At 37.4% G+C, this 26,449-nt stretch overlaps 1 protein-coding gene across 2 annotated transcripts in view; it reads right to left on the bottom strand.

The window, feature by feature from the left end:
* Positions 1 to 1,275: 1,275 nt before the first annotated feature.
* The window catches only part of DHX57 (DExH-box helicase 57), a 51,766-nt gene continuing 26,592 nt past the window's right edge, over positions 1,276 to 26,449 (bottom strand). Inside the window, exons 11-24 of one of the 2 annotated variants that reach the window (XM_036750274.1) lie at positions 26,382 to 26,436; positions 24,450 to 24,652; positions 20,900 to 21,016; positions 19,019 to 19,115; positions 15,422 to 15,595; positions 14,472 to 14,672; positions 13,041 to 13,317; positions 11,890 to 11,985; positions 11,684 to 11,767; positions 9,521 to 9,658; positions 7,559 to 7,633; positions 6,417 to 6,551; positions 5,418 to 5,633; positions 1,276 to 3,912 (exon numbers count right to left, since the gene is read on the bottom strand). In XM_036750274.1, coding sequence (XP_036606169.1) covers positions 3,769 to 3,912; positions 5,418 to 5,633; positions 6,417 to 6,551; positions 7,559 to 7,633; positions 9,521 to 9,658; positions 11,684 to 11,767; positions 11,890 to 11,985; positions 13,041 to 13,317; positions 14,472 to 14,672; positions 15,422 to 15,595; positions 19,019 to 19,115; positions 20,900 to 21,016; positions 24,450 to 24,652; positions 26,382 to 26,436 — 2,012 coding nt within the window. In that variant the 3' untranslated portion in view covers positions 1,276 to 3,768. The remainder of the gene's footprint in view (positions 3,913 to 5,417; positions 5,634 to 6,416; positions 6,552 to 7,558; positions 7,634 to 9,520; positions 9,659 to 11,683; positions 11,768 to 11,889; positions 11,986 to 13,040; positions 13,318 to 14,471; positions 14,673 to 15,421; positions 15,596 to 19,018; positions 19,116 to 20,899; positions 21,017 to 24,449; positions 24,653 to 26,381; positions 26,437 to 26,449) is intronic. The other variant, XM_036750275.1, reaches the window with a different exon arrangement.

The following is a 26,449-nucleotide window of genomic DNA, read 5'->3' as shown; positions in this document are numbered from 1 at the left end:
ACAGATTGAAGCATATTTTCTTTCTTTGTTCCTTTCTCTCTTCTTTCCTTCCTTCTTTTTGACATGGCTAAGGCAAGAATTTGTTTTGCAAGACCATACATTTTAGTAATGGGTTTTGCTTTTCTTGCCTTCTCAATAGGTGAAGGATGAGGAGGAGGGAAAGAATTGGTAACTGAAAATAAAAAAGAACTCTGTAAGGCAGGTCATTGGATGAAAAAGACCTTAGAGGCAACCAATTCTGACCTTATTTTATAGATGAGGAACTTAGGGAGAGATTAAGTGACTTGCCCAGGGTCACACAGCTAGTAGATATGAGATGGCATTTGAACTCAAGTCTTTCTTCACACTAACTCTAGTATTCTCTCCTTCACACCAGTGGCATCAAACTCAAATAGAAAAGAGGCCACTAAACCAAAAATAAGGATCCCTGTGAGGTGCATATTGACTTATATTTCCCAATTACATTTTAATGTGGTTGGGGCCCCAGGCACTTGAGTGTTGCAGATACCTCTGCAATTCCATCATGCCACCTCTCATACTATAGCACCAGTTATTATCCCTGTTTTGTAAATGGGGAAACTGAAACTCAGAGAGGTTCACTGAATTGTCTATGATCACACAGGTAGTATGTCAGAATAAACAAAGTAGATGTCCATTGATTGGGAATGGCTAAAGAAGTTGTGCATCAGTGTAGCAGAGGAAGGTCCACAGGTGTGGAACATTGCATTTATTGTCAGATTTTTTCCAGTATATTAATTGGTTTTGTTGAATATTTTTCTCTTTCCTCTTTTTCTTTTTAAAAAATTCTTTGTTGTAATGGATGGCTTCCTGGAAGGGAGGAGGGAAGGGATACTGAGGAAAATCTAGGCATTGTAAAAACAAAAGATATTAAAAATACATTTTTTAAAATGTCAGAGGTGAGATTCAAACCTGAATTGCTTTCCACTAAACCACTTTGCTATATCTACAGCTCTGTCTTGATTTGGCAGTCCATAAAAACTCTCAAAAAAAGTTAGTATGTTGATCCCATTCTGGTTTTTAGTTATTTCCATTTCCCTTTCTAGGTATACTCATAAGATACTGCTAAGAGTTTGGATTTTGCCAGGAAATTACATTATACTTAAGTCTTAAAGTCTAACGAATCTATTATATTTTGCCTCTTTGAAACTAATGATAATATTTGCCCATCTCTGACAAAGACCAAGTTCAGTAAGTTCAGTACCCCAGGATGTAATCCATCAAACTCTGTTGAACTTATTGAGAGTGCTTACAAAATGCCAATTAGGAAACACTGACTTTATTCCACATGAAAATTACGAATTACAAAATATACAATTGCACTAAGTTGTAGGGATCTGATCTTCAATATTTCAACTTTTTCCAATGTTAAAAGGAAGTTCCAATGGTCTGTCCCAAGTAGTCATGGTAATCTTCTCCCCGAAAGTCTGTTTGAAAACTTCATGTACTCGCTCAGAGATCTGTCATCTCGGAAATCTCTTCCCACATCTTCAGTACATTTAGAATTTCAATTTGCTGTTGATCCTTTTTTAATACTCCTCAGCCCGAAGATCATCTTCCATGATGGAGAAAACAAAAGCAAAAGAGCAACAGTCCCATCCTTTCTTTGCTTTTCCTTTTGCCTCCAAACAGATATGGAACAGGAGCAGAAAGATGACGATACCACATTATTAACACCCCATGTCCCATAACTACATCCGTGAGAGTTTTCAGCCATATTGAAACTTTCCCATGAGCTGTCTGTATAATATGCTTGGCACAAACATCAGGGTGTACTAATTAGTGACAAATACTTTATTGTTTTTAGCTAGATTCCAATAATAGTAAAATAAATATCTGATTTTAATAAACCATTTAGCAAGCACTCCTTAAAACCATACTAAATACCAACTGCCTGTCTTGTTGGTGTTTAAAAAAAAAATCACAATTTCACCTTGAAGTAGCACATGATATTCTAGTATTCATTTGTAAGTGTTCCTATGTTTCTTATATCATGATTTTTATGTTTAGCCTTAAGATTTCATGCTTACAAAAGACATCACTCAACTTAATAAAATTCCTCAAGTCACATAGCAATACTTGTTGCCAGCTATCTACTAAATACCTGTGATAAGTATTACAACAATAGTGCCAAGGACAGAAGGCCCACATACATACACTGTTAACAATGGCAGTGCCAGCTTCCTTGTGCCAATGGTTTAAAGAAGTAATTAAGTATCCTTGGTCATTTCTCCTAAATGTGTCAATCTAGCAGTTTCCTTATTTTGATACTTAGTTCAAGAGGAAGCACAAACTATAACTTAGGTGCTACATTACTAGACATGGAAATATCTTTGTTTTTATTTAAATGAATTGCATGAAATTACTTGTTCTTTTTATATGGCGACTTAAGCCATTCAAATTTCCCCCTAAAGTTTAAACACTTTTTGATAAGATATGATTGCAAACATGTTGGTAATGATCACTGTGGATAAACCTGGGAAGTTTCCTATAAAGGTAAGTAAAAATGATACCATGAAAATCATCTACCACCATTAGTGTGGCTAGCTGGTAAGTTTCCAGAGAACACTGATAAAGTTTGAAAGGATTACAATGCTTTACTAGCTGATGCATAGAAAAATGTAAATATGTGTTTCTTCCACTCAGCCATTTGATTGTTACAGCCACTTTTCTGATAAATAGTTTGGGATATAAATCTCTCTACTTTCCCAAATGTTAATGCATCATTAAAATAAGCAGTGGTTTACAGACATTAAATACTAGACTGCTCCGATATGAACATACAATCTTTTCTATTTAAAATATATCAGTTCTGCCTTATTGATTACTGCCAATTCTACTTCATGTGTGAAAATGGGCTTTTATTATATGAAGCTGAGCTGAAGACAATTTTTAAAAAAAACCAATAAAAATTTCTAAATGGAGAGATAAAGATACCATTTTGGGGAACAGCCACACAGGAAGGCAGCCATTTTTTTTTCTAGCTTCCAAGAATAGTGAGTGGTAAATGACTAGACCAGCTCATATATATTTCAGCATATAATTCATTCTCATCAGCATTGTTTCCTAAACTGGCCTTTAATGAGCAAAAAAATACTCCATAAATCAAAAATCCACAATTTTGAGTGGCTCAAAATGGGTCTTCTATATTCCCTGCTCTCATGATTTGTACTGCTCTTCATCCTAACTCAGGCCTGCACACAATCTGTGGCCCATGGGCCGCTTCCTGGATGTTTTTCCTATACATTTTTCATGGGCTGCCTGAAATCCTTTGGCAGGCTACAGGTTGTGCAGGCCTGTTCTAGCTATTTTGTCAACAGGACCTTTGCCCGGGAAATAAGCAACAGGTACTTTCACCAGGGCTCATGACAATCAGAAGGGCTATGTTGGAAAAAAAAATAACAAACTAAAAGTAAGAATATATTAAAATTGAGTTTGTGTTGCCAGGCGAATCTCATTCGTTATAGCTGTCATAGAAAAAGAAAATAGGCAAAACTGGTTATAGGGTATCTCATCATTATCACCTTCCCCAAGTTATGCTGGGCCTGTCCATACTTTTGGTCCAAGTACCTCAATATATCCTGGAAACTCTTCAGAAAGGTACAACTTTGCTGATTCAGTATTTGTAAACAATGGGTGCCATTACCAAGGCTAAAACCACCATCAAATAATTCCAAAGGAAGAGGTACTGTTATTTCCTAGGAGAATTATAAATAGGTGAGAGGAAAGCATTCCACCACCAAGGCCATCTTACTGGGTGGTAACAAGCTTTACAATCATGCTGATAATCCGTGATCCTCTTGGGCAAGTGCTGAGATCCATGCTGGGGTTCTTGATTTTATCTTGGAGTAGCTGGTCAAGTTCACAACGAAGTTCCTTAACCAATTCTGCCACCTAAAAAAAAGGATACAAAGGTGGCAAGGACTACAGTAAAAACACATCATTAAAGGAAAATGCACTAGCCTATGGATGACAAAAATGCCTAGTGCTTTTATCCCAACCTGAAAAAGAAAAGCAGCACTTTCATTTTATAACCTAAACAATTCACATGTGGTTTATCCTAGGTCCTTTACTGCACTGACAAGGCCTGTCATAAAGAACCTACCTCTTTAGAAATGTGGCTATTATGCTGCATTTTCCAAACTTAACTACAGTCATCTTCATTACCTGCACTAGTATGGAGAGAAACAGTAAAATTAAGTCAAAGCAGATAATAGTAATTTTTATTTGGTTCTGAGCTACATTATAACTTTTTCAGTAGTAGATTTACATTGTGATTATATTTCAATTAGAATAATGTTAAATTGAGTTTTCCTTCTTTAAATATAAGTTACCTTGTGGTACAGGCAAGAAGCATGTTGGGCTAGCAGGGGTAGTAAGTCGACCTTAGGTAAAATATTTGTCTTACAGAATATATAAAGTAGATAACTGAAGACTGTTATTTAAGAAAGGTAACACTTCTGGAAATGACAAATGCTGGAGATGTGGGAAAAAGGCGCACTAATAAACTGTTGAAGTTCTGAACTAGTCCACCCAGTCTGGAGAACAATTTGAAACTATGCCCAAAGAGCTGTTTATACAAAATTGTACATACCCTTTGACCCAGCAATATTACTATTAGGTCTGTATGCCAAAGAGATAAAAGAAAAAGGAAAAAGACCTCTACGTACAAAAATATTTATAGCAGGTTTTTTTTTGTGGTGGCAAAGAAGTGAAAATTGAGGGGATGCCCACTAACTAGGGAATGGCTGAACAAGTTGTGGTATATAATTGTGATGGAATACTACTGTGCTATAAGAAATGACAAGGGTGATGGTTTCAGAAAAACCTAGAGGACCTATATGAACTGATGCAAAGTAAAATGAACAGAACCAGGAGATCATTGTACATAGTAACAGTAACAACTGTAATGAGGATCAGCTGTGAAAGACTTGGCTACTATGATCAATACAGTGATCTAAGACAATTCTAAAGGACTCATAATGAAAAACGCTTATCTACCTTCAGGTAGGGAACTAATGAACTCTGAGTGCAAACTGAAGTATAATTTTCTCACTTTTTTTGTTGCTTCTTTTGTATTACATGGCCACCATGGAAATGTTTTGCATAGTTTCACATGCATAGTTGATATATTGCTTGCCTTCTCAGTGATCGAGGGCAGGGCTGAAGGGAGAAGGGAAGGAGAGAATCTGGAACTCAAAATTAAAAAAAAAATACTGAAAATGATTTTTTTTGAAAGAAAGGGTAATAATCTCAGCACAGAACTCAGAACCATAACCCTTGAATTCTTAGTTCATTAGTTAGCTGTTACCCTTTGCATCTAAAATAAAGCTTTATTATACTTCACATTATCAAAGCCTGTGCTGACAATGTGTTTATCTCACCAATTCACCTCTTACCTGATGGGAGGCAGCTGCAAAGCGAATCCAACCATCATCCAGGGAGACAATAAATTCTCCCCTTTGTAGCCGCACATTCACCTGGCCTCCACCGAACAAGAGCAGTGGGTACACAGATACCATGCTACAGTCTCGGATGAACACTCTGCTGGTCTTGATCTTCTCATGGTACACCAGGTAGGGGCTATCGAAGTGTCTCATCTGTAACATGCAGCCCTGAGAGGCATCAGTGAAATCACTGGCAGTATCTAGTCCCTGCTTCAGTAAACTCAGCTCAAAAGAAGCTAAATTCCCATTTTCTCATTGCCTATTATTCAGGCCTACCCAAAGAGCCAGCCTTTTTTAGCTTCTCTTCACTAACATGCCCTCCCCTTGATCCCCACCTCAGTTCATATCCAGCCTCATTGTTCTACCCTGATAAGGCTATCTCCCTACTTCTTCCAACACTACAACACCCAGCCCCTTATTCTACTTTAACCCTTCCATCCAACCCACCATCTCTATGAAACTCAAATGAAATGAGATTTATTAACACTAAAAGCCAGAAAGCAATCCTTACAGAGTGCCCATTGTGTGCAGTGCAGGTACCAATGCAAGAAGAGAAAGAAAAAGCAGAAGACTAATTTCTAGGCAGAAAATCAGTAGCTGTTTTTGATCTCTGAGCAAGAACTCTTAAAATTCCCATTTAATGCAAATACTTGGTAATATAATTATAGCACATGTCCAAAGTCATTTAAAGATTGTTGGGCTGTGAATCTGCTTTGAACAACCATAGTAGCAAGGCCATTTTGCATATGAAAGTTGCCTTGTGCTTTATTTTTCTTGAAATGGAAAAGGTCTCAGAAATAGTGGAGTTGCTTCTAATTCATTTTACATTCATGCCATTCCCACTAAGTTAAGTTGGACTGCTCTAGGCTACTGGTTGGAGGCAGGAATACAACTGAATTTTACCGAATGAGATTTTTCCTTGATATCTGCTACATACACAGTGATACTGACCTGATAGTTCACCGAAGAAGGGTGAATGTGGACATAACCATCATTCTTGGTGACAAACTTCAACTCCTCCACTTTGGGTTGCATTCTAACAGCTCCTCTACTGGTCTTTTGATATTTCCCTTCTGGAGTTTTCACCTAAATGACAAGTAAAACTAAATGTATAATTTACATTTTTGTTTTAGCAGGTGTATTCATGGGCAACAAACATAACTTTGTTTGAAGATTCCTGCTCTTCTTCTTTCTCCCCAATTTCCTAGTTAATTTATGTCACACCCTTGTGACTGTACTGATAGTTATATTCTCATTTTATTTCTTTTCTACCAAGTCATAAAAAGAAGCGAGGAGATGGGTGTCACCGTGCCATGAAGCCGCTATGTTAAAGAGATGTCTGAAGTTATCCTCTTGCAATGGACTGTCCAATGTGCATTCTCTAAAAAACCAACAAACTGCCACTGTAAATAAATGGATTGTATTCAGCATCCTAGCAACATATTTCCAAATGGCTTTCTAATGTAGGTTTCAATTGATCTTAAATGCATATCCATGGTGATCTGAGAAGGAACCAATAATAAAAGAATGTATAATATGTGCCAGGCACTGAGAAATGGTTTAGAATTTGAGCTGACAAGCCAAAAATTTTCTAGAAATCTGAAATTAGAGGCCATTGCAGCTGGAGTTCCAGCACTTGGTTTGAAAGTCCAAGAGACAGGCTGAGGTTTGAGTTTCCAGAATGCCAAATGTGCTGGGCGCTCCCCTCCCAGACTGCTTATTCCAACACAAGGAAGCCATGCCACACTAACCCAGGTCTAAAGGATTTTTGCTCCAAAGCAGAGTTAATCAAAGGAAGAAGGTTCCCATAGTAGGTCCAAATGTGCATCTAGCGTTCTTTGTTGGGCTATGGAATCTGCTTTGACACCCAAAGGAGAAAGGCTGGCTGATCTGATATTTATGTCTATTCCAGTAAGTTAGAGAAATTAAAGCATTATCTCACTTCATTCAAAGGATATTTCAGAAAAGTCTAAAACGTTTGCTAATTAAAGGAATATTTTTAAGTTGTATAGTTGGAAATTCTCCCTTTTGTACAGCAAAGTAGTCTAAAAATGGGTAGGCAACAACAATAAACCAGGGAAATATTCCATTACCTGGACTACATTTGGATACAGAGCAGCACATAAGATTGCTGATATCACCTTGGTATTCTCAGCATTTGAGTTTGCCTGTGGAAGAAATACATGATTAAACTGATCATCTCTTAGAGAGGAGCTGATATGTTTTTCTTTAATAATTAGAAAATTAGGAAAACTAGAAAACATCTGTTTTAATAGTCTTGGCCACTTAGGCCTGTGATGGGCCACTTTTGCTTCTGACCACTGCCTCCTTCAATCTCCCCTCCTACTTCCCTATAGGGTAAGATAGATTTCTATACTCAACTGAGCGTGTATGTTATTCCCTCTTTGAGCTAAATCTGATTAGGGTAAGGTTCAAGCAACGCTCACTCCACTTCCGTCTTTCCCTCCAATAGGTCTTTTGTGCCTCTTCATGTGATATAATTTACCCCATTTGATCTCTCCCTTCCCTCTTCTCCCACTGCAATATTCCTTCTCACCCCTTAATTTTTTAAAATATCATTCCATCAAAGTCAGCTTATACTTGCAACTTCTGTCTATGTATATACTCCTTGTAACTCCTGTAAAAGAGATACAGTTCTTAAGAGTTATAAGTATCATCCTCCCATGCAGGAATATAAACAGTTCAACCTTATTGAATAAAACTTGTTTTTTCTTTCCTGTTTACCTTTTTGTTTGTCTTGAGTGATAGAACACTTCTGAATACATTTAATTTGCACTTACGTTTAAAAAATATTATTTTTTTTGCCTGGTAAAAATAAAAATACATTCTTTGCTAACAAATGAGAATTAAGGTTGCTCTTACTACATTCACATCAGCCAAAGAGCAGAAGGCACTTTGTATACATCCATGAAGTAATCGTAGAATAAATATTATATTCTATTTATAAAAACAGTGGAAGTGGGGTGGGAAGCAGAGGTCTTTTTCATGCATGTTCACATTTTCTATATAAAATGTCTACTAACACTTGGAACAAAGTGGTACCAGGGATAGCCTGAGAAAGAGCCTATTTTACAGCTGTCACAAAGGAAGCTGTCCTTTGGTAGAAAATGGTCAGACTGTTTTGGCTGTGCATTTTTGTGAATGATCCTTCAAAGCCCTTGTGGGTTTGGGCAAGATCAACAGAAAATTAAATAGCCATATCGCTCCATGAATAACAGCTGATATCTGTTATGGAAAGGACTTAGACTCTAAGGTAGAAAAACAGCACTGAGCCAGCCCTGAGGTTACGTAATGAAGAATGCCTAGTGAACTATTTGTAAAAGTAACAGTTTGTAATATCAATTAAGTTGGGGCTTTCTTACTGTTTTAAAATGATTAATTAAGTGTCTTTGAGTCTTACTAGGTGCTAAGCCCCAGGCCCAAACCCCTAATTACTAGGTGCTAAGCCTATGTGGGTGTGAAGCTTCCAGGGTCCTAAGGGGAGGTGCTAACTCCAGAGCCAACCATAGCAGCCTAAGTTCTGGTCATTCAGATGACGTTTGATGACGTCTGAAACAGTATAAAAAGAGAAGACAGAGCTATTTGCTCAGGGCTCTCACTCTTGGTGGCGTGCTGATGTGGAGACTCCGGGCAGCTGTAGCTAAGAGCCCTCTAGATTTTAAGCCTGGATGCTGGGACTCTGCTAAACTCTGGTAACTATGAATTGGGATTTGAATCAGACAAGGTCTGTCTGTCGATGTTTGTAATTTGTTTGTATTTTGCTCTGAAGGTCAGGGTGCTGGCTTTTCCCCTGGAACTAAGTGAATGGTATTTGCATGCTGAACTAAAGTAAGCTTGTTAACCCCTTAATGTTGCTTTCCTTAGTAAAGCAGATCAAAAGGACCTGGGCTTCTGCAGCGTGCTGGTAGTGTGTTTGTTGTTGGGCTTGTGTTGGTTTTTCACCCCCACAGCAGCTGCTAGCCAGATTGTTGAAACACAGTTCATTTTTTCTTTAATAATTAGAAAGAAAATGAATAAAGTTTTTTTTTTTTTACCTCCTCTCCTGTGGCATCCAATACACCATCTCCACCCTGGGACCATCTCTTCTCAATATCTCTTGCTCTCAATCCTTCCTTCACAAACCCTATATCTGATAACAATTCAGTGAACTGCCGTTTAAGGCTGGCGATTTCCTAAACAAAACAGATGAGCTCTTTCAGTGAGGGCATCGCTTGATGATTTACGGAAGGACACAGAAGAGAGCAGTGTGAGGCTATAATCTGCATCAGTGGATGCTTGCAGTTAGCAAAATGTCACTAGATGACAAGTATCAAAAAAATTACGTGCAGAGTTTTACTGCAAAAAACAGTATCTATGAGTAAATCAAGTCTTGCTTGTATAAGTTAATAAAGTAATAAAGAGGAACAACAGCAGAGATAATCACAATGGCAGAGATAGTCCAAAGCAGTGGATAACAGAGAAACACAATTTTTCACAGATATTTGCATTTTAATTTGAATATTTGCATAGGCCCAAATTTCAGGGAGTTTGCAGTAATTCACACTACTCTAGCTTTAGTATTTTGTTTGAAGACCCAAGTCAGGAAGAGCCTGAGAATTTATGATGGTCTCTATCCTGTCCCATAACTACTCCTTGCTCCTCCATTGCATGCTTAGAATAGACAGCTTTCTCTCTCAAATGGATACAAAGCACCAACCTGTCCCATCTTCCACCTTCCTGTTTATTGTTTACCCAGGGCACATATGTGACTTGGGACAAGAGTATAAATGTGTGGACAGGGAAGTTCAAGGTATCTCTTCTAGCTCTTACTTAGTTGTAAGTGACTATACAGTAACAGAGTAGTTGAGAATAATAACAGAACTGAAAACAAAATTCTTCCAGTTGTTTTCCTGCTACCCAGAAAAATCTGCTCAGCAAATCACAAATACAAGTTGAAAAAAGAAGCCAGAAAGTTTCCTACACATACTTGTTTCAAGATCAGCTTTTATTGAGCTCTTTGAAAAAGGCTTTTTTGGGTTGTTGTTGGGTTGTTTCAGTCATGTCCAACTCTCCCCCATTTTGGGGTTTTCTTGGAAAAGATAATGAGGGGTTTGCCATTTCCATCTCCACCTCATTTTACAGATGAGGAAATCAGGCAAACAGGGTTAAGGTGACTTGCCCAGGGTCACATAGCTAGTAAGTGTCTGAGACTGGGTTTGAACTCATGAAGATGAGTCTTCCTGATTTCAAGCCCAGTCCTCTATCCACTGAACCATCTAGCTGCCCTGTTAATAAGGCTCCAGTTACTCTAATCTGAACTTGAGCTCAGGAGAAGCTTGGCACTGTCATGTGTATAGGGCTGAATCTATTTAATGGAACACATATGCCATATTCAAACCTCTCTGTCCCTTTTGAAGAAACCTATATATTACTCACTAAATGAGTCCTATTCTAATGCCGTATCATTGTGTGCAGGTGACCCCAGGTTTTCAGAGACAATGACGACTGAAAAAGTTTCAAATTTACTGGAAATGGACTGCTGCTAGCCACATATGGTGAAACTCTTCAACAAGGAAGGTGGCAGGCTGACGGGTAAGGAATAATTTTTTGTTACCACACCCATTCTATTTTTATCGTATCACCAGAAAGCTAGCCATGATGTGATGGATACTTTTTCTAGGCAGAAAATCTCACAAAATAGTCCACTGATGCTTGGAGAAGTTTCAATTGACGTAAGTCAAGGAAGCACCCACATTAATGAAACTTGGATCTTCTGAAGCAAAGTGTGGACATTATGCCTTCAGTCTTAAAGAATAGAGGTAACCTATGTAACTGAATGACAGGAACTTCACAATGACATACCCGTTAGGTAGGCAAGAGCCTTTGGCTAAAAATGTTATTAACTCTTATCAGCTACTGAAGGAAAATGTATACTCATTATTTTCATATAACTTCTACATGGGTTGACAATGTCACCCACATACAGAAGGCTCAATGAAGGCCTCAAGTACAAGACTGCACAACAATTTTAGACCATGGGGTGTATTTGCAGATAAAGCCAAGGGTTTCACAAAAACAGCACTTTCATCTGCTAAGGGAGAAGGGTGTGATTTAGCTGTAACAAGTCTCCCCACCTCCCCAAAAGAGCGAAGTAAGGAGGTGGGAATACTCATACGAATCAAGGGAAGGGGCTGCTGTCCTGTAGAGGACTGACTCACCTGCAGAACTCTTCCTGAGAGAAAGTTCTCTCTGCAGTAGTTATAACTTGCACGAGTGCCTTCTTTGGTGCAAAGCCTCCAACCCTAAACATCGGAGAAAAAGCAAACTGAACTCACAGTATGCGTTGTCTTGGGGTGAGTGTAGACACTGACAGCTCTAAATCTGGGATCCTATAAAAAGTCAGTCACATATGTTTTATGCTCACCTTATATGCCTGAAGAAGGGCCAGATAATCACTGTTTGCTAATGCAAATTCCAGCTTTTTCTGATTTGCTTCTTCCCTTTTATCCCAAGGAGACACCTAAAGAGAAATTTAAGATTTGAGGGCCACATTCCATCTGAGCTTTTAACTAGCACTATCCTACTGTGGGTACCAGGTGCTCTGGAAAAGCATTTAGTCTAAAACAAAGCATACTCGTTTTGTGGCTGATTAACTGCAATTAGGGTGTTCTTGTGAACTCTATTTTGATCTGCCCTTGTGTTTCTGTCCACCCACAACAAACTATTCTGGATCTTTTATTTCTAACTGGCAAGACTCCACCAAAAAAGCCACATTTAAAGGTGGTATCGAATTCTAAATGCTGTTTGTTAACTTTCTAACATCTCCAGTTTAGCAGATTTTAAGAGAATCACACAATTCAATTCTAAAAGTACTTGAATCTTTCCTAATTTCACGGTCATAAGCAGTTAATGCTTTTTTACTTTCACAATATCCCCTGGTCCCTGAACTTCATGCTTCTTTCTTTTTCTCAAAATTTGAAGTCTTAATCCTCTTTGTATTGCATCTAGATTACTTCTCAGTTTTGCAGAAGCAGCCTACTTGTAAAACAATTCTTTTTAAAAAGTCTAAACTAAATGGATTATTTCATTCTTATATTTTTATCCATTTTAAAAATCAGGCATTTAATCTACTTTTCATTCTCTAATAAAAGAAAACAAATTCTAATTGAAGAAAGCCAAGAGGAAAAGGTCAACATTTTGGAAAATAACTACTGATATAGTACTAGCAAAATGCCAGTCTCACCATGGGTCCTTGATGTTTGCTGCTGCCAATACAAATGTTTCTAACTGCAAGGTAATAGTATAAGAACAAAAAATAGTGCTCCACACATGAAAAGTATAGTTGACTTTTGAGATGATGGATCTATGCTATCAGAAGTATCATCTGAATGTTCATCTGAGCTGAAAATAAAGTATTAAATCAGCTTGAATCCCTGTCTGTGCAAACAAGCCTTTGTACCATATAACAGTATTCAATGAAGAATCTAAGCAATAATTTTTATGGCCACTTAGGGCCATGCACAGAACTTGGATCCTGTCATTTTAGAGAAATATTGTCTAGGCTACAATACTTACAAAAGGGGACTTAAAGGCCAAACTAGCTGCAATTGTTAAGGCAGGATCCAGGCAACGGAAGATGGCACCAAACAGCATGAGCTTGCCAATTCTCACATCCACAGGTAAAGAAGCCAAATGATAACCCAGGGGGGTCAACTTTTCATCTGGAGTTAAAGCTCCCAAGTCTTGAAGTCGAACTTTAGAGGCCCGGAGAGACTCAATTCGAGGTGGTTCAATAAGTTGGGAGAACACGGACTGAAGGCTGTGATCAGTAAACATCTCCAAAATTTTAATTCTTAAAATGGAAAGAAAATTATTTGTCAATCTTATGCAGACCACTGTCATTCATGAAATGATGACACAGAAGACTGAATACTTTTCTCCTTAAAGACAAAAACAACATTTAAGTTCCCATATCACAAATCTTCTCACATGTTTTCAATGACCACATTACCAGCTGCAAAGGTCACTTTGAGTCCCTGATAAGGTTCTCCTGGAAGGAGTCTGTCTAAGCTTTAAAACACTTCAGATTATATAGTGAGGACAATCTTCCCTCTCAACGTTCCAAATGCCTCAGATCTCTCAGTGAGCACAAACAGGGAGCTGATTCTCACATTTCTCTTAAAGCAATTATTATCTATGTAGTTAACATGGCAACTCAATCATCTACCTTGTGGAGAGGCAGTGTGGCTCAATGGGCAGAAAGCCGGACTTAAATTGAGGAAGACCTAGATTCAAATCTCCTTTCTGCTCTGGGCAGCTCTGTAAGACTCTCAGTTGCAGAGAAGGTACTGGTAGAAGACTTGTCATTACCTGGAAGTTCCCTATACTGATGAAATAGCCCCTAAATCTATCCCTAAATGCCTTGTAACAGGCTGTTTTGAACTGTGACTTAAATGATGTGTTGATTTTTAACCTTTCATACGTTTGTGTCTCGTCTTCTCAAGCAGGCTGTAAGCATCTTAAGTTACTGTCATATGTGTCATTGAACCCTTCAAAGTACTTTGTTCAAAACAGGTGTTCAATAAATTTTTGGTGACTTAACTTATTCTTAGAAGAATGAACAAATCTGACCAAACATTTCAAATTTCTGACACTTCAGATGAAAATCCTCGACTTACTAACTTTTTCTTAAGGTCTATTTTAATCTTTTACCCATCAAGTTTCTTTCAAAATGGGTTTCATTTAATATGATCATTTTGAATGAAGCCTGTCATAAATGGGCTACTTGAACAACAAATGACCTTAGTCACTTATATCTAAGAAATATGGCAGAAGCATCTCTAAGGAGCTTCTATATCCCTCAGCATGTACACTTGACACACAAATTAGTTCTTTTATGCCAATATGGGGCAAAATTTCTTCCTTTTGGAAAAAGAATGAATGTAACCAAGTCAATCAGGGGAAACTGAGAACACTCGGAAGCAGGTCCCAGACATTCAGGTGTACCTGAGACACAGCTGCTCCAATGGCACTCTCTGTATTTCTGGCAGCTGCTGTTTTAGAAGTTGATGATTGTAGTGATGACTACTGAATAAATGGAAGCAGACTCCAGAGGCAACACGCCCCGCTCGGCCTTTTCTCTGCAGAGCGTTAGCTCGAGACACAAAAGTATCCTCTAGACTTTCCATCCCTTTGCTTGGATCATACCTATAACAATAAAGGAAAAGAGTGACCCTGGGAAAGGATGACCAAGATTTCACTTGTGGATAGAAAGGAATGACACAGATATTTTGGCAGTGGGATATAATTTTCTTTCTGCCATTATATCGTTAGGTCTTGAGGAAGCACCTATTGTTATGCAGAAATGGCCTCTATGCAGTAATGTCTGTGGGAATATATAAAATGATGATATTTATAAACCATATAAGTCACACCATATAAAACAAATTCTTTTACTCTTTACACCTGGTCTAATTCTGCCCAAGTTTGACAGGTAGAATGGCTTTACATTCTGGATAGCATTTTAAATATTCTATTGATTGCAGCATATTAATGGAATTAACTACATGTTAAATAAGGGAAAAGCACCCCTCTAAGATCACTGGATGAGAAAATCTGATTTTTACAGATTTTTGTTTCTTAAAGTTCCTATGGTTCTTTATTAAGTGATGCTTAAGACATGAGTTAACCCTGTAGTTTCAAGCATAATTAAAATAACATCTGGCAGGGGCTGGTAAGGTTGCTGAGGTTTTTTGGGGGAGACATATAAATATGTCCATAACTTCATCTTGTACACAAAGGCAGGGACAGGTCTCTAGCTAAAGCAAGGAGAGAAACAGAGTTACTCTGGGGTCCTGTACCCTATTCACTCACCAACATATCTTTGGCCCCTTCACATAACCCTGTCTTATGTCATTTTGTGCCAAACCCCACCTGAAGCCACTGAAGAAGGATACCTCTTTTCTTTCATTTTCCCAGAATCAATTACATAAACAACATCATCGATGGTAATAGATGTCTCTGCAATGTTGGTGGAAATGATGATCTTGGTTACTCCTACAGGAGGCTTAACAAACACAACCTGCTGTTCTTCACTGGACAAAGATGAGTGAAGTGGAAGAATGATACACCTGAAAAGAGATGAGAACAGCTATCACTAGATTAAAAGAACCAATCATTGTTCAGACAATTCTCACAAAAAACCAACAACGTGGCTCTAACCACCAGTACCTGCCTCTAAACCTGGACAAATCTTTGCGTGGGAAGCTCTTTTTGACCAAACCCTTAGTATGTATCTACTCAGTTATTTGAACTCAGTACTTGAGAAATTTACCAGATTAAAGAGCAAAGTATCTCTTCTCTTATTTCCTGTCCACCATAAAACTTAAGAAACAACATACAGCAATTTTCCTCACTCATATCACTAGTTCTGAAGCTTAAGAAATACAAATATTGCATTTTTTATATTCATCCATCAACCACCTTTCCCTTAGATATTAAAACATATCCAATGAAGATTTTTATTCCTACTGTAATTCAATTAACATTTATTAAGTACCTACTATGTGCCAGGCACTGTGCTAAGTGCTGGAGATACAGAAGACACAAAAGACAGTCCCTGCCCTTAAGGAGCTCACAGCCTCATGGGAGAGACAACACGTAAACACATATATACAAAGCAAGCTATAAACGGGAGAAACAAGAAATAATTAACAGAGGGAAGGCACTGGAATTAAGAGGGGTTGAGGAAGGCTTCCCGTAGAAGGTGGGATTTTAATTGGGACTTAACGGAGCCAGAGAGGTCAGTGGGTACAGTAGAGGAGGGAGAGCATTCCAGGCATGGGGGATGGCCAAAAAAAAAAATTCCTGAAGCCAAGAGATGGAGCATCTTGTTTGTGGAACAGCCAGGAGGGCAATGTCACTGGACTGAAGAGCACATGTTGAGGGGTAAGGTATAAGAGGGAAGCTAGGTGGCAAAGTGAATAGAGTGCTAGACCTGAAGTCAGGAAGACTCATCTTCCTGAGATCAAATCTGGCCTCAGACACACACTAGTTGTGTGACCCTGGGCAAGTCCCTTACTCTGTTTGCCTCAGTTTCATCATTTGTAAATAAGCTGGAGAAGGAAATGGCAAACCACTCCAGTATCTTTGCCAAGAAAACCCCAAATCTGGTCACAAAGAGTTGGACATGACTGAAACAAGTGAACAACAACAAAAAAGTGTAAGAAGACTGGTGGGGGTGGGTGGGAGGAGGCTAAGTTATGAAGGACTCTGAAGGCCAAACAGAGCATTTTGTATTTGCTCCTGGAAGCACCAGAAAGCCACTGGCGTTTACTGAGCAGGGGATGATCAAATTTGTGTTTTAGGAAAATCACTTCAGTGGCTGAAAGGAGGATGGATTGGAGTGAGGAGAGGCTTAAGGCAGGTAGACCCACCAGCAGGCTATCACAGTAGTCCAGGTGTGAGATGATGAAGGCCTTGTACCAGAGTGGTGGCAGTGTCCAAAGACAGAAGGGTGCACATTTGAAAGATGTTTCAAAGGTGAAATCAACAGGTCTTGGCAACAGCTTAGACACTGGGGGATGGGGGTGTGTGTGAGAGATGGTGAAGAATCCAGGATGACTCCTAAGTTATGAGCCTGCAGGATTGAGAAGATGGTGTTGTCCTCTATAGTAATAGGGAAAAGTAGGAGAGAGAGGATTTAGGTGAAAGTGAGTTCTTTTTTGAACATATTAAGTTTAAGATGTCTATTGGACATCCAGTTTGAGATATCAGAAAGGCAATTAGAGATGCAAGACTAGAGGTCAGTGGAGAGATTGGGGCAGGAAAGACAGATTTGAGAATCATCAGCATAGAGATGGCAACTGAATCCATGGGAGCTGATGAGATCGCCATAAAAGTAGATAGGAAAATATACCCATCAAAACCTCTCTCTAAAAACTCAATTCTGTCTCCTGTAACTGAATCTGGTTTGCCTTTCTCCAGGCAAGGAAGTGCTAATTGAAAGTGCCTACTGAAAGCAGGGTCAGCCAAAATGTGGGGCAAAGAGATATATTAACAAAATGGGAATAAACTGACTTTCCGGAGGGAAAAGACTTTTTTTCTTTAATATTTGGCTTTTATAAACACACACACAGAAAAATAGAGAGGGTAGATGTCTAGTAAGACACTCATCATAGTTTTAGAGCTGTTGTGAGCCTCAAAAGCTGTCTAGGCCAACCCTTTCATTTAACAGATGAAGAAAATGAGGTCTAGAATTATTATAAAGTGTTTATTAAGCTCTTATTATGTGCCAAGCACTGTGATAATTCTAGAGACATAAAAATGCAGGAAAACAGTCCCTGTCCTTAAGAAGCTTACATCCTAACGTGGGAAGACAATACGTAAAGGGGAACTGGAAGGGAAAGGGGTGTGGGGTGGAACCACGCGTGCAGCATGGAGTGGAGTGGGCCTGATAATGACATGGGTCCCAAGGCCCCAGCACTATAATGCAAAAGCTAATCTAGGAGTGGGGAACCTGCGGCCTTGAGGCTACATGTTGCCTTCTAGGTCCTTGGGTGTAGCCTTTTGACTGAGTCCAAGTTTTACAGAACAAATCCTTTTATTAAGGAGATCTGTTCTGTAAAGTTTAGTTTAGCTGCTAATCTGTCAATCCAAAGGACCCAGGGGCAGAGTCCAGGTTATTGGTGGGGGGGGTGATAGCCCAAACAGAGGCAGCATGGCTAGAATAAGCTGGGAAGTGGTGTAGAGGCACACACTGAAGAACTCATTCATTGGGATGCCTGCTTAGTTACATACCACGCAGTATCCACAACTCTATTTTATTCACTTTGTTTTTCCAGTGTGGATAAGTTTGACTGGTCACTCACACTGTTCTGAATTTATCAAGGGGAGGCTTTGGAGAATTTCTGATTGATTCAATATGTATTGGGTCATTTTCAAGTTGGACCATTTGCAGAACATGACCAATGATAGGAAATCCTTTAGTGATTCTAAAATGAGTTACGCAGACATAGAAAAAATGTTATCTTGCATGAAATATACTTTCATGTTTTGGTGAAAGCCATAATTGACACAGACTTGAAGAAAGGGAGTATATAGTTCTTTTAGTCTCTTCCAGTGCCCAGGATACTGCTTTGTCTGGACATACTAAATACTGAATGAAGAGGTGCTGAATAGCAGGATGGTATAAATGCATTAACTATTTAGGTATGTATATTTGTACACCTCTTACTGGAGGCAGAGAAATCTATGAAAAAGAACACTGGGCTTGGAATTAGAAGGTCAGGGGAGTCCTATCTGTGCCCTTACTAGCTGTTCAATACTTCAGCTTTCTAAACCTGTTTCATCATCTCTAAAATGGAGACAAACACCGTGCATTTGTGCTAATCTAATTTGGTAAACCTTACAGTGTCAGTCCTCCATTCAGAAAACATCCAAGATACATAGGTAATTAGCATCAGAGGCGAGATTTGAACACAGGTTCTTTAACTCCAGAACTAGTGCTCTTTCTCATTACTTTGTCTCAGTACGATGGAAAACAAAGAACTTACCGCTTACTACGTCTGTTGTTGAAGAGAGGATTAGACTGTAGCTGTTCATAAAGCATTTTAATTTCTGCTAGTCCTGGTAAAAATACTAATACAGCACCTAAACATATGAGAATTATTCTGATGAAATATGAAGAAGCTAAGACCAATTTGTATGGATAAAATGTTATGAATTTATCAATTTTAAGCAACAAGTAGGCATAATAAACATTTTTAATCCTATAATTTGTATCCTTTAGATTGTTTTTCTCTTACAAGGGATTTGGGAATTTTAAATAACAATCTATAAATCTACATATGATTTCACTTAATAATCACGAATGTTCCCTGGGACAAAATACCCTGACAAATAATACTTTGCAGGGACAGCAGAGCCCATCTAGTCAAACTCCCTCATTTTATAGATGAGGAAGCTGAGGTTCAGAAAGGTTAATACCTTGCCCAGGGTCACATAGCTAGGAAGTGTCCAAGAAATGATTTCATACAGGTCTTGTTGACCCCAAGTCTATTTATTACTCAATCCATTACACCGAGCTGACTCTTTCTACGTAACTGGAAAAGCAGGCATGAAAAATGTAATGCCCAAGGTTACCCACGTCATTAACATGACCGGGAGTCACTACCAACCCTTCCTTCTAGTCAAATATTTACTGAAAACCTATGGCACTCTTGGTTCCCTGCTAATTTCTGCCCTGAAGAAAACAATCATGTTTCCCTTTTCTCCCTAATAACAAACATGAAAGTGGATTACGAAAACATAAAGAAATAAAAATTCAAGAAGATCTCAAAATGCCATAGAACTGATTCTTAGCTACAACTATCCTCTTTTATGTGTGTGGCTATTCCTTGATCAATTTCTATTCAATTTTTCTTACTGTTTTTGATAAGAGATAAGACTTTAGTTCTACCTCCCACTTTTGCTAACTACTCTACCCCAACACCAACCTCCCTCTTTCATAACAATGAGAAAAAAACGAGGAGTCTAGTGAATTTGATTACTTCAGACCTAACAAGTGTACATTATAATGGAGACTATCACCTCTCTTGCCCTGGGCCTATACATTTTCTTCATACCATCAAGACAATACCATTTTTTTTGGCAGTCATGTCACACTGCTGACCCATGCTGATGTTGTAAAAAAGGTTGAAGTCTTTCATATTAATATATTGTTAACACATATCTTCCTCATCTTGTAACTGTACAGTTAATTTTTTAATACAAAAACAGGATTTTAGATTATTTAAAAAACTTTCCATTGACAAATAAAAGTTTTTGATATTAAAATGAACAAAAGAGCAAGAAAAACAAAACAAAATTTTAAAAGATTGTAAATTGCTGTATTCTTATTGATAAACTTCCATTTCTTACTCTTAAACATAGAACAAATTATGTGTATATTGTCTTTAAAACAGTAGATACCAAATCAACCTGCTTGTTTCTGTTACCCTTTTTGGATATTTTTTTTGGGTGTATTTAACATTGATTTGTTGCTGCTATTGTCATTAATTACATAGTTGTCACAGTTATTACTCATTGGATTTAACTTTTTGTTACAATTTGTCTCTGGAACTGGACCCTGTCATTCAATGTAATATTGATTCCTCTTAGCCATGTATTTAGGTACTAGAGAGTGCAAACATGGGCAGAAGGAACAGCTAAAACCCAAGTTAGCTGATTTAGTTCATGTTAATAATGTTCACATTACCATTTTATTAGAGGAAGATGCAAAACTCAATGGCTAAAGTAATGTTCTGGGGCCACTGTTAATTCCATTCCTTCTACAGCTATCTCCCACTATACCACAACTCTATACCTTCTTTTGCCATTCTTCTCGTGTGTGTGTGTGTCACTGTGCATGTAAAAAACACAAATAGTGAAATTACCTGGTGGGTATGAGTGCATTCCATCGACAATCCATTCTAGTAAGGCTTCTATTAATTCAAGGTTAACCTTGTCTAGATCCATGACTGACATTGTTTTGATTACAGATTTGCTAAACCCTGAAAAATGAATAAAGGCCAACAGAATAACATAAATCAGTATTTCAATGTATTTCAATCTTATTTCATAAAGGGGCAAAGTGGTCCAGGTCAGAAATAGCAGCTCAAAGCTCCAGTGCTGATCAGTAGCATGATCTGGTCCATGAATAACTATATAAAATATATGTATGTGTTCAGTATATGTTTATATATAATATTTTACTTAGTTACAACATGCAAATTTATAATCTACTATATACATATATTCATAATACTTTTTATATTTGTATATTATCTAGCTATCTGACTGAAAGAGGGACTCACTACTGACACATTGATTTCTTCAGTTAGAAATAAGGAACATCACAGAATCACAGAATATTTTGAGCTAGACCTTACATGTTAGCCCATCTAACTGAATTTTTTTATTCTGTTTTTTAAAAATTTTGAACTTAACACCAAATAAATGAGCATTTCTATATACATTACAAAATAGAAGAGGATTGTATACATGAAATCACAAACCTCTATTATGTAAAGCTTATAAAGTATATGATAAATTTAATGTGAATTTACGATTCTTCTTTCTGACTGTATTTGTATTCCCACTGCTTTAGCACAGTGCATGGCATAGGAAGAACTTAATATGGCAGGTTTGCTGACATGGAACCTTCAAATCTGTTCTACTTGTGTGTGATTCCTTCTTGCCTTCTCATTTTTGGGGAGGGGGCAGAACTTTTCCCCTAGTCTCCCTTTATCCCTTATCCCCCAAACTGAGAAACAAAACCCTTGTAACAAACATGGAAAGCCAAGCAAAACAAATGCCCACATTGGGCATGTAATGAATGTGTGTCTCCTCCTGCATTTTCAGTCCATCCCTACCCTCTCTGTCAGATGGAGAACATGTTCCCTCACTGGTCCTTTGAAATCATGATTACTGATTACACTCATCAGAGTTCTTAAGTTGTTCAATGTTGTTTGTTTTTGCATTGTTCCAATTGTATAGATTCTCTTGGTTCTGCTCATTTCACTTTGCATCAATTCACACAAATCTTCCCAGGTTTTTCTTAGACTGTCCCTTTCATCATTTCTTAAGGCATAATAATATACCATTATAGTTGTATACTATAATTTATTAAGCCATTCCCTAATTGATGGGTACTCCCTTAGTTTATAGTTCTTTGCCACAACAATAAAAAAGAGCTGCTGTAAATATTTTTTGAACATTTAGATTCTTTTTCTTTATCTCTCTGGGGTATGGTTCTGGTATTGGGCATAATTCCAAACTGATTTCCAGGATGGCAAGACCAGTTCACAAGTCCACCAACCATGCATTAATATGCCTGTCTTCCTCTGGCTCCTCTAACATTTGGCATTTTCCTTTTTGTGTGATTTTTGTCAATCTTTCATGAGGTAGAACCTCAAAGCAGATTTTATTTGGAACATTTTTTTCATTTGGTTGTTGATAGTACGGATTTCTTCCTCAGAAAACTGCCTATTCATATCCTTTGACAATGGCTTTTGTTCTTATAAATTTGAATCAGTTACTTAACATATGATGTAAATAAGCATCTTTATCAGAAAAAAACTTGATACAAAGATTTTTTCCCCCAGTTAACTGCTTTTTAATTTTAGCTGCATTGGTTTTGTTTGTGCAAAACCTTTTAAATTGTATATAATCATAATTATCCATTTTGTCTTCTGTGATCTTTTCTATCCCTTTTTGGTCATGAACTGTTCCCCTATCCATAGCTGTGAAAGGTAATTTCTTCCTTGCTCCTCTAATTTTTTTTTGAGATATGATCATTTATTTATGTCAGGTATCCATCTGGAGTTTATTTTGGTAGATGGTGTGAGATGCTGATCTAAGCTCAGTTTCTGCCAGACTATTTTCCAGTTTTCCCAGCAGTTTTTGTTGTCCTCACCCCAAAAGCTGTGGTCTTTGGGTTTAGCAAACATCAGGCTACTTGGCTTGCATCTGTATGTAGTACACCTAATCTGTTCCATTTGTTGACCTCTATTTTCCAACCAGTATCTAATAGTTTTAGTGATTACTACTTTGTAACATGGTTTGAAATCTGGTACTACTGAGGAACAACCAGGCCCCTTTCCTTCCTACTTGCATTGTCATTTTTATTGTATTCGTTCTATCTACCCATAAACAATTAATATTTCTCCATTTACCTAGGTCTACTTTTGTAAAGCGAGTCCTAGAGGTATATTCACATAATTCCTGTGTGTGTCCTGGTAGGTAGACAAATGTTTTATTCAATAGTTATTTTGAATGGAATTTCTCTACCTTGTCCTGAAGGGCTTATAGTTTATGTAGATTTGTTTTATATCCTGCAAATCTGACAGTGTTTCAATTATTTTTTAGTTGACTCACTAGGGTTAGTAAACAATGACATCATCTGTAAAAAAGCAGTAATTTTGTTCTTTCTTTGCCTGTATTTATATGCTCAATTTCTTTCTTGTCCTTTTATTACTAAGATTATTATTAATTATTATTATTATTATTATTTACTAGCTAGGATTTCTAGTACTATATTAAGTAGCAGTGGTGATAATGAACATACTTGCTTTACCCCTAATATTATTAGAAAGGTCTCTTAGTTTACTCCCATTACAGAGAATGCTGGATCTTGGTTTTAAATAGATGCTATTTACTATATTAAGGGAAATCCATTTATTCTTATATTTTTGGTATTTTTAACAGAAAGAGGTATGGCATTTTGTCTAAAGGGTCTTTTTGCATTTATTGAGACAATGTGATTTTGTTCATTTAAAAAAAATTAATACAGTCTACAATTTTTTGGTTTTTCTAATATTGAACCAACTCTGAATACTGGTTTAAATACAATGTGGTCAGAATGTATAATCTGTTTTGACATGTTGCTGTAAGCTCTTTGCTAATATTTTTATGTAAAATTTCTATGTCATAATTCATTAGGGATATATCGGTCTACAGTTTTCTTTCTGTTTTATCTATTCTTGGTTTAGGGATTTGTATCATAGAAAGAATTTGGTAAATGTCCTTCTTTTCCTATTTTTGCAAACATTTTACATAATATTATAATTATTCTTTAAATATTTGCTAGAATTCACTTGCAAATCCACTTGGTCCTGAGGTTTTTTTTTTTTCCCCTTTTGGGAATTCATTGATGCTATGTTCCATTCATTTTTTTTTCCCAGAGACTGGGTTATTTAAGTTCTCTATTTCTTGTTCTGTTAATCTGGGCATTTTATATTTTTGTAAATATTTGTTTGTTTAATTTGTCAGTTTTATTGGCATATAGTGAAAAATAGTTTCGAATACGTTCCTTTATTTCTACTTTATTTGTTATAAATTCTCATTTTTCATTTTTGGTGCTAAATATCTGTTGGAGGAAAAAAACAGGAGAAAGCACTTTAGAGTCTTAAAGTAAGTTCATGAATACTGTGGAAAATACATTACCTGGATAGCGGGCTGTAAGCTGCTTAAAATTTAGTTGTTGATCTGGCACTGAATCCTTGACAGAGCTCTCATCCAAGAAATGCAGGGAACGTCTCAGGTCCTCCTCTACTTCTTCAAATGCAGTCCGGTTGCGTCTTGCTTTTCTTTCCTCTGAACTTAGCTTCGTGGAACGCATATATGGGCTACCATCCTCAATCACATACCTGAGGAACAAAAGCAAATGGGAAATAGATGTACCAATCACAGTGGCCTCTGGTCTGCACAAGCCTCCTGACAATACTAGCTTCCCCAGGAAGAGGAGACTGTAGCTCTGATATGTGCCATATTTTTCGCTAACCATGCCACTCTTCCAAAGTCCTTCTGGTTGCTCTCAATTGTATCAGGAACCAAGCTGGGCAGGTTCGTTCAGCTACCTTTAAAAATTTAATTACATAGACTGTAGTAAACTTGAAGAGTTTTATATATGTTAAGAGCCATGCCTGAAATCTAGCTCTCTCTATGGGGAAACAGGCCAATCTGGCGAGGCTGCTAGAACTCACAAACTTTACAACTAGAATCACTATATTCACATTTAAGGTAACTGTGTAAAAGGCTACATGTTAACAACTTTGTTTTTAGTTTAAACCAAGATACCCCATTGCACCACCTCCAACCCTTGCAAGATCTTAATCCTTTAATTAATTTAATGTTGCCAAATTTCAATTGATAAATTGATAAATACTGCTCTTGTCAAATGCATTGATGAGATGTATGTAGTTAATTTAATTGAGGAATAGAAAATAATGCTGGTAATAACAAATGTTCTCTTTGGTCTAGATTTGTAAAGTCAACCTTGTCCAAACTGGGAGAATTCCAAAAGTACAGGAAGAACTACATTTTGATATGTTTTGTAATCATAAATACATGTGTATCCATAAAATTGATGTTAAGCAGGTACATACAAACTAAGGGTCTAATCCTGCTTGTGCTACTGAATTTCAGTGGTACTTGGGTAAGCCACTTCAAAGGTTGCTATCATAGTTTCCTTTTTTGGGGTCTAGATCTCTGATTTCATTGGTGTAAGGAAGCCCTCAGTGAGGAACCTCCTTCCACCAAGGCAGATCAACAACTGTTCTTCAACTCATACAAACTCTCAGAGCTGTATGGGACACTAAAAAGTTAGTATGCAATCAAAAGTGGGACTTTAGGTCTTCTGGACTCTAGCTGGCTTGCTAAACACTAAATGATGTTGTCTCAACTTTCTTATAAACAAAAATGTGACAAAAATCTCTTATCTTCTTTACATATTATAACGAATTATTAAATACTAGTGTACCACATGTCCCACAATAAATTAAAATTCAAAAAGTTGCATTTAAATAAGTTTAAATGCACTGGGGAAGCAAGCTATTTACAAAAATCTTACTGTGACTTTAAAGATGATTCTTCATTTTATGAAACGCACTCTTTTTTTTTTTTGAGGGGGGCAACTGGGGTTAAGTGACTTGCCCAAGGTCACACGGCTAGTAAGTGTGTCAAGTGTCTGAGGCCACATTTGAACTCAGGTCCTCCAGACTCCAGGGCTGGTGCTCTACTCATTGCACCACCTAGCTACCCCAAAACTCACTCTCTAATTTATCTTTTGGGTGAATATGGATTTTTACACCAGATTTGCCTAAAGAACAAGAGGATATTAAGGAAAAAGCACAAAACAGAATTATATTCATGACATCAACAATAAACTGGAACTGGCCTGAAGACATGATAGATTCTAATATGAGACCACTTAAAATCAAGGAGCACATATAATTGGAAATGTTAAAATTTAGAAAAGGAGGACACTAATCACTAATAACAAATGAATGGACTGGTGTACTACTAGATAATGGCCTGTAGAGGGGGAAAAACCTGTTTTTTTCACTGGTTTTCATCGAACCTTAATATATTTCTTACTTAGTCATAGCAATTGCATCTTCCAGAAAAAACTGATCAACAGGAAATGTCCGGCCTACAAAGAGAAA

The sequence above is a fragment of the Trichosurus vulpecula genome, chromosome 3, assembly GCF_011100635.1.
Source record: "Trichosurus vulpecula isolate mTriVul1 chromosome 3, mTriVul1.pri, whole genome shotgun sequence".
Classification (NCBI taxonomy): domain Eukaryota; kingdom Metazoa; phylum Chordata; class Mammalia; order Diprotodontia; family Phalangeridae; genus Trichosurus; species Trichosurus vulpecula.
This window is presented reverse-complemented; position numbering and strand designations above follow the sequence as displayed.